The 15,884-nt window shown below is 47.7% G+C and overlaps 1 protein-coding gene and 1 long non-coding RNA gene across 2 annotated transcripts in view; one reads left to right on the top strand and one right to left on the bottom strand.

Annotated features, from left to right (window-relative positions):
- Nucleotides 1-15,884, bottom strand: part of LOC309523108 — a 152,692-nt gene that overhangs the window by 41,398 nt on the left and 95,410 nt on the right. The window lies entirely within an intron of this gene.
- The window catches only part of CRTC1 (CREB regulated transcription coactivator 1), a 55,840-nt gene that overhangs the window by 15,332 nt on the left and 24,624 nt on the right, over nt 1-15,884 (top strand). The window contains exons 2-5 of the mRNA XM_082206870.1: nt 13,029-13,145; nt 14,045-14,190; nt 14,951-15,004; nt 15,490-15,584. Of these exons, the coding sequence (XP_082062996.1) occupies nt 13,029-13,145; nt 14,045-14,190; nt 14,951-15,004; nt 15,490-15,584 (412 nt within the window). The remainder of the gene's footprint in view (nt 1-13,028; nt 13,146-14,044; nt 14,191-14,950; nt 15,005-15,489; nt 15,585-15,884) is intronic.

The following is a 15,884-nucleotide window of genomic DNA, read 5'->3' on the forward strand; positions in this document are numbered from 1 at the left end:
GACATTTGCTGTTTGATACATCACTTAATACGGCAAGCTAATACAGCACTTTGCATACAGCGCTTCATGCATACTTGGTTTTCTGAGCTAGTGTGTGCCCTTCCCCAGAAAGAAAGAAAGTGCCTACCCTTTTATTCCAGTTGTCAGTTGTTCCGATTTTTGCACTCATGGCTGCAATCTGCCCCGAGTCTTCACTACGAAGGGCAGGTAAGGGATCTAATAAATAATAACAGTTTGTTTCTCTCCTAACTAACCATGATGGTAAACCAAGGTTTCTTCTTGGCCTACCATTGTGGTTTGCTAGCAGAGAAACAAACCGCAATTGTGGCTTTTTTGTGTGCAACGGCAAGCCAGCCACTGGTTTGCTGCCTCCTCTGCATGTGAACGGAAAGAGCCACTAGCAAACTTCTGAACAGTATCCACCAGCACGCCATGTGTTCTTGCTAAACCATCATTAATTTTAACAATAGTTTTATTATCTGCAAACTGGGAGTAGGTGTCTCTGTTTTCTTCTCTTCCTTGTTCTTTTTCCTTATTCTCTCACCCCTCACATCTTTTCACTTCTCTTTAAAAATTGTAAACGATAAAATGGTGGTAGTGTTTTTACTTGTGTGACAGAGCTTAGTTAAGCAATCGGGCTCGAGGGGCTGCGTGCGACCCTCCAGAATTCTCTGTCTGGTCCTTAAGGCTCTCTTCAGACCACACCTCCTCTCCCTAAGCCACACGCTTCACAGGCCTTTTGCCTAGCCTGGAACGCATCCTGGATTAGTGATATTCCCTCTTGCTTGCCTGTATCGAGAGAGGTGCACAGGTGACTTACCTGCATGGTTGGAATGTAGCCTGTTAGGCAGAGCTGCGTCTTGAGCTGCTTCCCAATTTTTGCCTCTGGTCCCACCCATCATTGCCCCACTGCCCTGGAAAGTTTCTCAGAATGGAGTGTGGCCTCCTGGGCTGGAAAAGATTCCCCACCCTAATCTAAAGCTCTGTTTAGCATTCAAAAAAGTACATGTGAAAAGGATCTAGGGGTCTTGGTGGACCACCAGCTTAACATGAGTCAACAGGGTGATGCAGCAGCAAAAAAAGCGAATGCTATTCTAGGCTGCATCAACAGAAGTATAGCGTCCTGATCAAGAGAAGAAATAGTGTCGCTCTGTTCTGCCTTGGACAGACCACACCTGAAATACTGTGTTCAGTTCTGGACACCACAATTTAAGAAGGATGTATGCAGAGGAGGGTGACTGAGATGGTCAAGGGTCTGGAAACCAATGGTTGAGGGAGCTGGGTATGTTGAGCCTAGAGACGAGGAGACTGAGAGGAGATATGATAGCCATATTCAAATATCTAAAGGGCTGTCATATGGGAGAAGGAGCTAGATTGTTTTCTCCTGCTCTGGAAGGTAGGACCTGAACCAATGAATTCAGGTTACAAGAAAGGAGATTCTGACTAAACATCAGGAAGAACTTTCTGATAGCGAGAGGTGTTAGAGTGGAACACACTCCCTGAGTGTTTCCCTGGATGGTCCTGGCAAAGAGACGTCCCAGGCAGTGAGTATCTTCCCTAAGCCTGATGAATCTCCTCTTGATACCAAAACCAAGAATGGCTGTTGCAGGCTGGCACCAATAAGCCACAACATCTAGGCAGGAAGTGATAGACTGGTAAAGTGGATTGGGGTGAAGGTCTTCCAGAAGCCAGGCACCTTTTTCTATCTCCAGTAGTTACTGGCGAGTTGCTTTGCTGTGAGGAAATCTGGGGTGGGAAGGAGGAGGAGAAGGAGGAGCCAATTGCTAGTAAGGATTTGTTAGCAAAGGTTTTCTCCTTTGTTTTGTTTCTGTGATACGCTGATTGCTTTAATTTTGCTCGGAAGCCCACCCTGGGAAATGAAGAACTGAAAGGCGTTGTTTTAAAACACGCTAAGATGAGTAGACTCTCGGGGTGTTGTATCCAGCGTTAGTCTTCTTCAGAGTAGATCCTTTGGAATTAATTGGCACGATTAACCGAGCCCCATTAATTTCAGTAGGCCTACTCAGAGTACAACTTAGCGGTTCCCTTGTGATTGGAACGTCACGGCTTGTAAGCAGTCGGGGTGAGAGGAGGAGCTGATTTCACTCAGAAATAGCATGCCTCATCGTCCTCACCAGCCTTGTCAGACTGGGCAGAGCCTCCCTGCTCCAGTGCTGCCTGTCCCAGCCACCCAGTTTTTGCGCTGCCTCTTCAGGTGTGAGCCACGTGGGTTTCGCCGTCAGCCGTGTCAAACATTCAGGGCTTTGTGTGTGATGGAGGAGAGCGCTATCAACAATGGCTGTGCTCTGTCTCCACGGTCAGAGATATTAATGCTTCTGAATGCCTGCTGCTGGAAGCCCCAGGAGAAGAAAGTCTTGCTCTTGTGCTCAGGTCCTACTTGTGGGCTTCCCATAATTGGCATCTGGTCAGCCACTGTGGGAACAGGATGCGGGACTCGACGGGCCACTGGCCTGATCCAGCAGATACTCTACCTTCTTAAGTTCTTATGTGAATGTGTTTCCTTCCTTCCCCTTCCTCAACAAATGTCCTTTTAATTGCAGATCCTTTCTATTACTACTACTACTACTACTACTACTACTACTAAAGAAATGGCAATTAGGAGTCACTGCTAGCCTTGGGAAATGCCATTTTGGGCCTGTAGAGAACTTTTGAATCGGGTTCGTTCCTCCCGTGGCTCAGCTGGGGCTGCCATTCATTTCCATCGGCTTGCTGGCAAACAATGGTGACTGTTTCTATATGGTGCTGAGCAATTTGCAGTCCGAAGCGCAAGGACCTAACATGATGCTGATTGGCAGCTTCTCTCCAAGTTTCTAAGCGGCTTTGGGGAATGAACGTGGTCCTGTAACAGTTTTCTAGTAAGCCTTCAAAAGTCGCCAGCCTACAAACATACTTGCTTCTAGTTTGTTAGAGGGCGGTTTTTTGTGTTTTCTGAAGATGCAACCTTCCCCCCCCCCCCGTCCTTGACACCTGATATATATATCTCTACATCACTATATCAGTGGATCCACCCCATTCTTTTTAATTGTAATTTGTTTTAAACTGATTTTAATATTGTCCTTTTAAATTGCTGCAGTTAAGAAATTACAACAACCAGTGGCATAGCGCTGTTTGCTGGTACCTGGGGCAGGTGTACTTGCACATGCCCCAGATGGGGGCAGAGTGCGTTTGTCCAGCCCTTGCCCTCCCTGCTGGGTGCAGAGAGTGAGAGCAGGGTGCGAGGGCCCGCCTGGCAGGGGCTGGGGAGTGCAGAGGAGTCTTTTCATGCTCTGTGCTCCCCAACCCCTGCCAGTGGTGGGCAGGTGCTTGAGTGCTGGACAGGGCACAGAGGGTGCTGTTTACTCTCTGCTCCCCAAGGTGCAATGGAGATCTTTTTGGGGGTGCCGGGTTAATGCTCCCCCCATTGTGTATCCAGGGCAACGGCCTTGCTGCCACCTCCCAAGCCACGCCACTGACAACAACAGCAACAACAAAAACAAGTACCGTATTTTTCGCTCTATAACACGCACCAGACCATAACACGCACATAGTTTTTAGAGGAGGAAAACAAGAAAAAAATATTCTAAACGAAATAGTGGATATATGATTTTTGTGGTTCATGCTGTGGCCACAGACATGTGATCTGACAGTGAGTTTGGAGTAGGCCAATGCAAAAATCCTGAGGATCCATGTGGATCCATGCTTTGTAACCACGGAGGAGGGAAGGAAGGGGAACCATGGATCCTCTGCTCACGACTGCAGCAGATCCCCCCTGCCACCTGCAGGCATTCGCTCCATAACACGCATTGACATTTCCCCTTACTTTCTAGGAGAAAAAAAGTGAGTGTTATGGTGCAAAAAATACGGTAATTTCTGTGCTGGCTACAGAGAAACGGAAATCCTTGATGATCAGCTTTGAGATGAAGGCTAGAAGAGGCTAGTTTTTTAAAAAGAAAAGACTTTGCCATGTGAACTGGCAGAAGTGGGGCATGCCACCCTGTCCTCCTTCCACCAACCTACTTGACTTCCGTGCTGAGTGCGGAGAATCCTTCCCTCCACCAGCTCCCTCGGTCACCTGCATGGAATCACCGGTCGCCTGTGGCTACCAGGCAACTCAGCCGGGTTACAAAACATCTGTGTCATCGAAGGAAAATATTAACTGTCCCCAGAGTGGACTCTTGCCATGTGCAGCTCAGACTGTAAACTGGGTTTATGTTGATACGGTTTATGTGAAGTCTGGGAAACTCCCCCCCCCCCCAACTTTGGCACAGGCAGATTGAAAGCAACGCCCACCGTGTGGGTGATCGAAATGAAACTTGAGTGGAGGTGCATCTCCGCCAAGGAGGTGAGTGCGTGTAGATACAATTGTCTGTAAAGCCAGCGGAGAACAAAATGTACTTTTAACTGTATGCAAATAGGAGCCTGGCAAGACTTACCTCATTGCAGAGCCTGCAGTTAAGTTATAGGCTGCATCAACATCCGTGTGTGTGTGTTGTTCTAGAGCTAGATTCTGTGATGCCAAGTGAGCTGACATGCAGAGGCTTTCTTCTTCTTCAAACAGTCCAGAAATAGCAAGTAACAGGTCAACTTTCTCCTAAGTGCTGTGGCTGGCTACTTTCTCCTTGATTGAATTTCTCCTCCCCATAAATCCTTGTAAATGGATCTGCAAGCACAATATTAAAGGGATATTTTGTCCTCTGCAGTCGGGTGGTGCTGATCCAGGCCTTTTGAACTGGCGTGTGTATGTGTGTGTTGCTGCCTTGAAATGACTAACTCTTTCACACCACGGTGGCTAAGAACAGTGTTTTGTTGGCAACCAGGAAAGGCAGATTCATTGTTCCAGAAGCCTTATTAATTCCATTGAATCTGCCACTTTTTAATCTGCCGTCCAGGGCAGCTTGCGCAGAGCAAGAAGGCCGCTGCAGCAGCTGTTGGAACATCAATACATAGCTGCTGCTGCTGCTGCTGCTATATATCTTTAGCATTATACATTTGCTAACGGAGAGCAGAATTAGCCTGCTGTGGTTGCTTTTATTGCAACCTCCCCCAATTTGGTGGCCCCCAGTTGTTTTGGACCACTGTCCGAAAATAAAGAGCTTTTCTCCCTCTCTCATACAATGCCAGAACTTGGAGCCAGAAAAGTTGAATATTGGAAGATTCAGGACAGGCAACAGAAAGGACTTGGCACGGCACATGTCTAAGCTATGAAGCCCACTCCCACGAGATGTGGCAACAGCCATCAATTTAGATGGCATTAAAAGGGGATTACACTCATTCATGGAGGATAAAGCTGTCAGGGTCCACTAGTCACGGTGGCTGTATGCTACCTCTGGGAACAAAGCAAGTTGCAGTCCAAAACAGTGTTAGAAACTCAGCTATATAAACTAGGCGCCAAATGGCACCTTTAACTTAGGTTACGGCCACCACAACAGAATGTGTAATTTGCCAAGGGGTTGGGCTAGATGATCCTCCGGGTCCCTTCCAGTGCTACAATTCTATGGTTCTGTGATCTTAGCTACATTGCTTGACTGTCGCTTGTTCTTACAACCATTCACTTGTCCCCATATGCAAGAAGGAGAAACGTGCACAGTGGAAACGGAAATGGCATTAACTATGGACTAAAGCAGAGGTTTTTAAACTGTGGCCTGTGAGATCCATTTGGGTGGCCTGTGGAAAGGCTGCAGCACAGTCAAATATCTCTATACCCAGCCCTGAACTTACTTTCCTTGATGTGGTGATGAAGGACTAAGGTGCCCAGCAAGGGGTTCCTGATTGTGAGGCAACACAGAAGCACAGAATGCGCTTCTGTAGCTGCTCATGAGTCAGCTGTCTTGATGGACATGGCCAGGTTGGTCAGCCGCCAACCGGGCACCCAGAAATCTCCACGTAGTCGCAATTGGACTTGCACAGTAGCAAAATGTGCCTGGAAACTGGGGAGTTTCAAACATCGATTGGAACATCCCACCCACTCTGGGAGCACACAGGTAATGAAAGGCCTAGTGGAAAAGCAGCTTTTTGCCTGGTGCCTAAACCTGTGTAATGGGAGGTGAGCCTCCCTGGGGAGAGCATTCCACAAACAGGGAGCCACCACTGAAAGGACCCGCCCTCGTGTTGCCATCTTTGGGACTTCCGTTGGAGAGGTCATGTGAAGAAGGGCCTCAGATGATAAGTGCAAGGTTTGGGTCAGTTCCTTTGGGGAGAGGCGGTCCTTGAGGTCCTGGGGTTCTGATCCATATAATGCTTTATAGGTCAGTCAGTCCAGAAACCAATTGCATTGCCTTTTGCTTGAAGTGGGACCAGGTGTGTTTTTGCAGCCACAGGACCACAGGTCCGTGGGGCTGAGAACAAGCTGTTCTTCTTGGGCAAACCCACTGAATTAAACAGGCTGCCTTAATTGAGCTGTGTGTTTCTTATTTGAGACTCTTAATGTATGGCTCACTAAACGGAGCGTAGCAGTTTAAGTACTCGAGAGTGTATAAAGAGTTCCTGTTTTATGGTGCCTGACTGCTTGCTCTTCCTTGATCAGTGAGGGAACAGATCAAGCGAACGTGGTGAATGGATTTATCCACCCACCCTGCATGTTACTCTCCAGAAACAAGGCATGGTTAGCAGAGTCAGACGTCTAAATTTGAGTCTCTGACTGGAACTGGAATGACATCTCCAACTGCAGACTTCAAGTTCTCAAAGCTGTATGGCTGATTGCCTAAATTTATCAGATTTATGCCCAGTTTCCAGCCAAGCTAGCCTCCCAGTGGTGCAGTATAATTAGAAGGACATAGACGTGAGTTTTCTTTGCATGGTACCTTGGTGATTAGTGCTCGCAGCGCTGGAGCTGCAGGTTGAGAGAACAGGCTGACGAGTGGTGTAAGATGTGAAAAAGTTCCTTCACTTGTTCTTTCATACAGTCTTTGGGCCAGTGTTCAAAATCAGCCAGGCACATTTTGCACCTGGCTTTCGGCAACTTGCAACCAAGTGAAGCCTGACATCCCCGACATCTGGGGATTCTTGAATTTCGACTGCTTTCACACACTAATGCCCAATCCTTTAGAATTCTATCAGTTATATTTTATCTGCACAATCTGAATGAATTTCTGGAACCAAAATGCTTTCCCCATGCAGTCTGAGCTTCAGCAGTGAACATTATAGTGAATGGTTATTGCTTTTCTTCACTTCCCTCACTGCCCTGCCCTGCTCAGAGTTATGAAGAATATTCTCACATTCTGAATGGTCCATGTCACCATGAAGAAAAATAGGTAGGAATAGGCCAATAGATGTGTGGACTGTCCCTGGATAAAGTTGATTATTCTTCTTTCAGTTCTCAAAGATCTTAACCTGGCTGAAGGTTGTCATCTGAACCAGCCAGTGTTTAACGAATAATCACAGTCATTTGAAAAATAAGACCTTAGAGCCGTCTGGCCCCCAAATAGCAACTAGGCATTCTGTTTCGACGACTGCAACCTTGATTTAAGGTATCATTTGGCACCTAGCTTATATATTGGGAGTTTCTAACACTGCTTTGGGCTGCTTCTCATTCAGCCTTCAGAGATTAGAGCAGAGAGTTTCCTGAACAGGCTCATTTCCTGGAAACGGATGCATTCGTGGAGCAGGCCTGCAAGTATCAGAGCCAGCCTTCCTCCTTTCTTAAGTAATGCAAGAATCCCCTTTGGCAGGCCCTGTCCGTAACCCCACTGCATAGCACCTGCGTGCAGAAGGTCTCCAGCTCCTCTCAGTGAGACCTCTCAGCCTGAGCCGCTGCTTACCAGCACAGGCAACACAGCTTTAACGTTAGGAAAGGCCCCTTTCCTAGGGGAAAAACAAGCAACCCAGCAGATGTCAGGGTGGGAAGGGGGGACATTTCGGGGAGTTTGTTGGCGGGAAGGGGACCTCCTTTTCTTAAGGTAAAGGTAAAGGGACCCCTGACCATTAGGTCCAGTCGTGGCCGACTCTGGGGTTGCGGTGCTCATCTCGCTTTATTGGCCGAGGGAGCTGGCGCACAGCTTCCGGGTCATGTGGCCAGCATGACTAAGCCGCTTCTGGCAAACCAGAGCAGTGCACAGAAACGGCGTTTACCTTCCCGCCGGAGCAGTACCTATTTATCTACTTGCACTTGATGTGCTTTTGAACTGCTAGGTTGGCAGGAGCAGGGACCGAGCAACAGGAGCTCACCCCGTCGTGGGGATTCGAACCGCCGACCTTCTGATTGGCAAGTCCTAGGCTATCCGTCCCCTAAAAGGTCCTTTCCCACCTTAGCTCTCTTTGGTCACTTGGCAAGGCCAGCATCTTCCTACTCCTCCCTGGAGTGCTTCCCTGGCAGCTCTATTTATCTTACACCTATTGGCTGCCAATCAGCACCAGACTGGCGATGGGCACGTCCCTCCCTCCCTCTCTCTCCTGCTCCCCCCCCCGCCACTACCTGCCTGCGCGTGCTGCCTTTCTGCCATCCAGCCACTACGCTTTTCCGCGAAGAATGTAAACATTCCCTCCTGTTTGCTTTCTGATTTATCAGGAGCTGTGCCCGGTTACATAACTGCATATTCATGGCTGCAGCTAAAAATAATTTAAAAAACACCAGGAACAGAAAAAGCTATTTTTATCTCGCTCGGCAGTGGGCATCTCTTGCTTTTTGTGTGAGTGTGTGTGTCTCTCTCTGCATGTGCGTTGACGCTTTATTTTGGTCACTCCTTTCATCTCAGGAGTAGGCGTTTAGCTAAATTCATTTATTTCATCTGTCATGGGTGTTTGAGTTGAGGTTCCTGTATTGCAAGGGGTAGGACTAGATGGCCCCTGGGATCCCTTCCAACTCCACGATAAAATGTATGCTCCACTTGATTGTGAAACAAAAAAATGCAAAATGCCTCAAAGCGGTTTACAAAAAGAGTATGTTGATAAAAACAATCGGAAGCAACAATTTAAAGCACTGAAAAAAAATTAAGCAGGGCAATAAGCTAAAATAGATTAAAACACACATCAATATTCGGTGTATTGTCTAACCTAAATTGTTTGAGTGACCGGCAGGAGTGGGAAATCTTAGGCCCTGGGGGCCAAATGTGCTGCTCCGATCCTCTCTGTATGGCCCTTGGGATTTTCACCGTCCCTCTTCTCTGTTCTCCTCAAGGGCTTTTGCCTGATTAGACTGTGTCCTTGGTCTCTGGTGATGCCTCTTGGTTGCCTGGATTGAAGGGATGCATAGACACTTTGGTCTTTTGCACACTTGGCTTGCAGCCTCAGATGCACAGAGAAGAACATGGGTAGGCAAGCTAAGGCCCGGGGCCCAGACCCAGCCCAATCGCCTTATAATCCGGCCCGGGAATCAGCGTGTTTTTACATGAGTAGAATGTGCCCTTTTATTTAAAATGCATCTCTGGGTCATTTGTGGGGCCTGCCTGGTGTTTTTACATGAGTAGAATGTGTGCTTTTATTTAAAATGCATCTCTGGGTTATTTGTGGGGCATAGGAATTCGTTCTTATCCTCCCCCCCATATAGTCTGGCCCCCCACAAGTTCTGAGGGACTGTGGACTGGCCTCCTGCTGAAAAAGTTTGCTGACCCCTGGATAAGAGTCTCATGCATTGTTCTGTCTCCTTTTCCTTGGCCCCTGCCTGTCACTGCGATACAGCCCCTTAGATGCTCCCCTCTGAGGGAATGTGGCCCACTCCTGCTATTGTCTCTCTCTGCGATAGCAGGGCCTGGGACCTTCTCTATGCCTAAGCCCCAGGGCATAGCCTGAAGGCCTGAGACGCAGCCATTTTTTGCTGGAGCCAAGCAGACCTGTGCACACTCCATGCCTGGAGGGGCGCCGTCTGCACTCCTGTCGCAGAAGAGAGCCAGCGCTCAGGTAGCGTTTACAGTTCCAGACTAGGACCTGGGAGATGAGGGTTCAAATCTCCACTCGGCTATGCAGCTCTCTGGGCAATGATCCTCAAGGCTTCTCTCAGCCTAACCTATCTCACAGGGCTGTTGCGTGGGTCAGTGAAGAGTGGGAGGACCATGCACGCCACCTGGAGCTCCTTGGATAAAATAAGTGATATTTAAATGCAATAAATAACAACAGCGGCAATAATAAGTGAGGCATGCCGTGAATGTGCTCTGCCCATCCCTAAGTGTTGCAGCAGAACCACCTGTAAGTAGAACCTCCTCCTCCCAAGGCAGTTTACCTCGGGGAGTTACAGGCGCTGGGCCCCAGCAAAAAGAGAATGCCTTCTTTTCTTGTGAGGCTTTGGCTCTTGGAAGCAGATTGCTGGAACAGGCCGGCCTGAGCCAGCAACGGGCTGCTGTTCTCGCCCGCCTACAGGGTTCTCTGCGCCGCCTAGCCCTCAGCAATGGGCTGTGCGGATCGATGGGGCGGCGGGAGTCTTCTGTTTGCTCTGGGATGGGAAGGTGCGCCACGGCTGCCTCATTAGGTCCAGGGCCCGGCCTGGCAAGAGCAGCGCATCTGCTGATTGATAAAATGTTTCTGGCTCCCGGTCCGTTCCGCCCTGACTTCCAGCGGCCCGTATTGATTACATTTCATTTCTTTTTCTTTTTAAACTAAGCTGCATTAATAATGTAAAAGCTCTTAGGACGTTTCTAGGCTCTGGGTGTAATTGGCAGGGGGCTGCTGGTCTGTGCGTGTTTGTTTTAATAGAGCTCCTGGTTATGTCTGCTTAAATGGCTTGCTTACAGATCCTGCGTAAAAATGGTCTGCTGATTTCAGCATGTTCCATATGGAAGGGCCGTCACTCAGCTGCAGAGCACAGGCTCCGCATGCAAATGGTCCCAGTTCATCTTTAAGCAGGGCTGGATGTTGTTGTTGTTGTTGTTGTTGTTGTTGTTGTTGTTGTTGTTGTTGTTGTTGTTGTTGTTGTCCTGCCCTTTACCCTAAAGGAGACAGCTTACAACTCTTTCTTTCTTTCTTTCTTTCTTTCTTTCTTTCTTTCTTTCTTTCTTTCTTTCTTTCTTTCTATTATTCTTATTGTTAGCCTGCCCTTTACCCTTTGTTGTTTAGTCATTTAGTCGTGTCCGCCTCTTCATGACTCCCTGGACCAGAGCACGCCAGGCACTCCTGTCTTCCACTGCCTCCCGCAGTTTGGTCAAACTCATGCTGGTAGCTTCGAGAACACTGTCCCACCATCTCGTCCTCTGTCGTCCCCTTCTCCTTGTGCCCTCCATCTTTCCCAACATCAGGGTCTTTTCAATTTATCACCATCATGATAATGTTACCAACTGGTCCTATTTTAAGGAGGGGAAGTAAAGTGCTTCCTAAACCTTTTGAGACTTCAGGAATGGTGTTTGTTTTTGTGTGGTTTAATTTGTGGATTAAAACCCAAGGCAAACTCAAAAAGACGCTCATATTTTATTGATCAGATTCTGGAGCAGTGGGTAAAAAGATCCTCTTTGCATCTGTGGGGACCACAAAGCTAATACGGTAACCATTCTGTGTTCACTGGCTGTCTGATATTCAATGGGTGGTTAGTATGTGAAATCTGTTTTGGACTACAGCTCCCATCAGCCAGCAGGGCCATGTGTCCCCAGGGCTGATGGGAACTGTAGTCTGAGACTTCTGCAAGGCACCAGGAAAGACTGACCTGTGTTATCACGACCTGTATATATTTGTGTTGCTTTCACCAGATCTGCTGCTTCCAGCTTATATTTGCGTACTGGTGTGTTGAAGCTGATGATGTGTTTAAAAGGGGTTGTGGTATAAATCTTAATAATGCATAATATCCCCTCCCCTTCCTTTTTTGTCCAGTTAGACAGGAACTTGGCGTCAGGATTTGGTTGTTGGGAATGGTGATGCTTCTTTCAGCATGGGCTAATGTTTCCCAAAGTGGGCAGTACCTCCCCTGGGGGGCAGTGGGGTTATCTAGAGGGACCCTAAGAGGCAGGGGGCTCTGTGGGGTGTAAATGCCTATCGGACTTTGAAACGCTGGATCAAGTTCATCAGTTTTGTTGAATTAATAAAATGAAATTGTTTTGATTGGATATTGAATACATGTGCAATTGATTTTGAATTTTATTGTTTTCTTATCTTCCTTAGTGGGTTGTTTCCTTAGTGCAAACTGCTATTCTTAATTATGCTTTGTGTAGGGTAGGGGGTTACTGGAGATGAGTTTGCGGAGCCGAGGGGGTGGGACCCCCTAAAAAGTTGGGGAACCGCGGGAACACACTGAAAATGCCTCCTTGCTCCCGTCCTTTGGGTTCATGCCTGGGTCAGGCCAGAGGTAGATGTCTTCAGGTGCCTTCTTTTCCCTCCTCTGCGCAATTGGATGCCTCCATGCAGCCCACAAACTCAGGGACCAGAAGGCAGGACTCCCCCTCCTCTTGTTAAATGGGCATTTTAAAGTCAAGCTGCCTCGGAAATGTGGCTGTTGCATCTGTACCAGCCCTCATGGCGAGCAGATACCCATGGGCATGTGTTCTTCAAGTTGGCCTGAGGTTGGCTTGCCTTTTTTTTTTTAATAAATACGTAAATCTGCTAATCACTTATTTAACATAGGTTATATGCCACTTGATTGCAATAAGATGTTTACAAGATTCCAAAGCAAAGAAATGCAGTCACTTCCAGAAAGTACAGCTAGTGGGCACCTGCTATATCTCAACAGGCATGCTATTCCACAGGGCAGGAGCAGCAACACTAAAAGCCCGGCTGCAAGTTAGTATGAAGCAGGCTTCTCAGATCTTTGGAGCACACGGGAGAAGCTTTCCGGCAGTCCTCAGTGATCTACTGCTTGTGTAGGAGATAAGACAGTCTCTCAAGCAATCTGGTCTTTCAGTTATGTAGGATCTTGAGTATCAACACATTGAACTTGGCTCAGTAGCAGCCAGTGCGAGCAGAGCATTACAAGCAACCTAGCCCCTGCGTTCTGCACCAGTTGCATCTTCTGAACTAATCCCAAAGGTAAATCTATTGCAGAAATCCAACTGTGAGGTTAGTTGGGTACAACCTTGCCAGGTGCTTGGGTTCCATATCTCCTCCTGGCCAGCCCAGGATTGTTCCTTCCCCATCTGGAACCTGCACAGCCTAATTAATCTTCCTCTTTCTCTGTTTTCCAGCTACAGCTACAGAAAAACCAGTATTTGCAGTTGGGCCAGACCCGTGGCCAGTACTATGGAGGATCCCTGCCAAATGTCAATCAGATTGGGAGCAGTGCTATGGACCTACCTTTCCAGGTGAGGGTTGCCCTTTCTGCCCGAGAGCATCGGCAGATATTTCTCTTAATTTCTTTCCCCCCTCCATCTAAAAAGCAGTATCCAAATGCTGCACTAAAAGGAGCTGTATACATTATTTTGTCATTCATTCATAGATATCTATATATCTATATATATCTAGATCTTGATATATGTGTATCCTGCACCTTCCTCCAAAAGAACCCAAGACATTGTGTATAATAATAATAATAATAATAATAATAATAATAATATTTATATGCCACCCATCTGACTGGGTTGCCCCAGCTGCTCTTGAGTGGCTTCCAACAAAATATCAAAACACAAAAAAACCTCCAACATTAAAAACCTCCCTAATTGGTTCAGACACCTGTATTCAGGTCCTATAAATTGATATCGGTCTTCAAAGGTGTTTTGTTTTGTTTTTTGGTGTTTGTGCGCATGCAAATATTACTAGTAATATGAGTAATTCAGTTTTGAATGGCCACCTGTCCTGGATGCTTTAGCTGCGATTCCTGCATTGCAGGGGGTTGGACTAGATGACCCCTGGGGATCTCTTCCAGCTCTATGATTCTATGAATAATACCCCACAAATATCCTTTCTTGGTCTGTAGGAAATTATTAGCTACTATGCAGGAGAGAGGCCAAGCCTGTTTCTCCGTTTTGAAATACTATATAAAAGATTTGAAAGCGTTTGCAGTATCATTGAAACTGATGGACTTCAAGCGCACAATTATTCCTATGAAGCCAGGTTAAACTTTGCTAACCATATGCATGAAGGCAATTTGCCACACTGGTAGAATTGGAAGAGACCCCCCAGGGTCATCTGGTCGAATCCCCTGCAGTGTTGTCACAGGGTTGTTTTCCCTGCCCTTTCAACGCCCATTTGCCTTTCTCTTTAGACTCCGTTTCAGTCATCAGGATTGGACACCAGCAGGACGACCCGGCACCATGGGCTGGTGGACAGGGTGTATCGCGACCGGAACCGCCTTGGCTCGCCCCACCGGCGCCCGCTGTCTGTGGATAAGCATGGCAGGCAGATATCCTTTGGCTCAGCATTGCGGCCTAGAGCATAGGAGGGGATGCATGTGCCTGGGAGATGTTTAGGAAGGTGCAGCTTATCAGTAGCTGCTGGGAACACACAAAAACCTGAACTGGTAACACATTAAAAATACACTGTGCACAAGGAAAGAGAGACCAGGAAGGAAGAGGAAAAAAGCAAGCTCAGGCGTCAGTTCTTTAAAAAGTAGTTCTGAGAATGGCTGTCTGGCCTAGAAGCATCCCAGGGGCAGGAGGCATCTGATGAAGCTGGTCTTTCAGCAGAGGCGACTTAACGTGCCCTGCTTCCCATCTCTCCCACATTTAGGGCCCCTCTAGAAGCCCCCCTTTCATTCTGAGGTGGGATGTGGCGTAGCCCCAGTTAATTTTCATCTGAAAGGCCATGAAGCCATCCGTAAGAGAAGGATGAAGCAGTGCTTTGAGATCAGCTTTAGCCAGAGGTGAAGGGAAATGTCAGGTGAAAGGAAAGAAGAGGAAGCAAGGCATTGAGAGGGGGATAGAGAACAGAAAGCAAACACCCTCCGAACACCGTTTTGTAGCTCTTCCCCATTAAGTGCAGTGGGTTTCTTTGCAAAACTGGGGGCTTGGTGAAGTAGCCCTGTGCTGACCAAACACCATGTGGTGTCTGTGTGTAAATATAAGACGCCCAACAAGGCCTGTCGGACACTTAAAACTTTTATTGCTGAAACTTTCCCAAGAAGCTCTGGATACCTTCCCTTCTTCCTTGACTGCCCGACTCACGTGGACAGCTGTCCGTATGGTACCGTCTATCTGTCGCCTCCTTCAGACACAAGCTGGAGGAGGTATGTAAGTGCTGATTTTTGAACTCGGGCTGTTCCGTTTGCAAAATGTCCCGTTAATCCTCCTCCTGTCTAGCACGGTCCTGCTTTAAAAACTGCAGTTCTTTGTCGGGACAGGGGTGGGCTGGCGGGGAGAAAGAACTGCAAACAGGGAGCCTGCAGGATCACACTCTCTCCTTTGGTGGTTTCCAGCAACTGGTGTTCAGAAAACGCCAGTTAGGGATGCTGGCGTTGCAAGATCCTGCTCTGAGCTCCCTTCATCAAATTTCTGCCCAGCTGCTCCTTGTATATCTCCAACCACAGAGAGCCCACAAGGCAGCCTCTGTCCTGTTGTCGAACAACTCCTTTCATTAGGAAGTTTCCTCTAACATTTAGCCAAAATCCAGACAGAAGTCAAGCTAGTGAGTTCCTGCACTCCTTTCCAAAGCCGGGTGGGAGGTTGGCCACTTTCCAGCTCTGATAGTTTTTGCCTGCCCTTTCTCAACCAGGACCAATTCAGATTCTGCCCTGCACCAGAGCACGATGACTCCCACTCAGGCGGAGCCTTTCTTAGCTGGGTCACAGGACATGCAGCAAAAAAGAGGTGAAGTATATATATCAGCTTTGTCTTTGAACATGGGAGGGAGGCGGAAAGGGCTTTTAATGAATAGTCTGAAACTTCAACCCCCCCCCCAAAAGCTGTAAATTACACAATGCAACTTACAACCACAGAAATAAGGTTGGTCCTAAAAATATACCGTATTTTTCGCACCATAGGACGCACTTTTTCCCTCCTAAAAAGCAAGGGAAAATGTGTGTGCGTCCTATGGAGCGAATGCAGGATGGGGACGCAGACGGGAAAAGCCCCCAAGAGCCGCACACAAGCTCCGTGCGCTCTTGCGGG

Source organism: Podarcis vaucheri (assembly GCF_965113315.1).
Source record: "Podarcis vaucheri genome assembly, chromosome: 18".
Lineage (NCBI taxonomy): Eukaryota > Metazoa > Chordata > Lepidosauria > Squamata > Lacertidae > Podarcis > Podarcis vaucheri.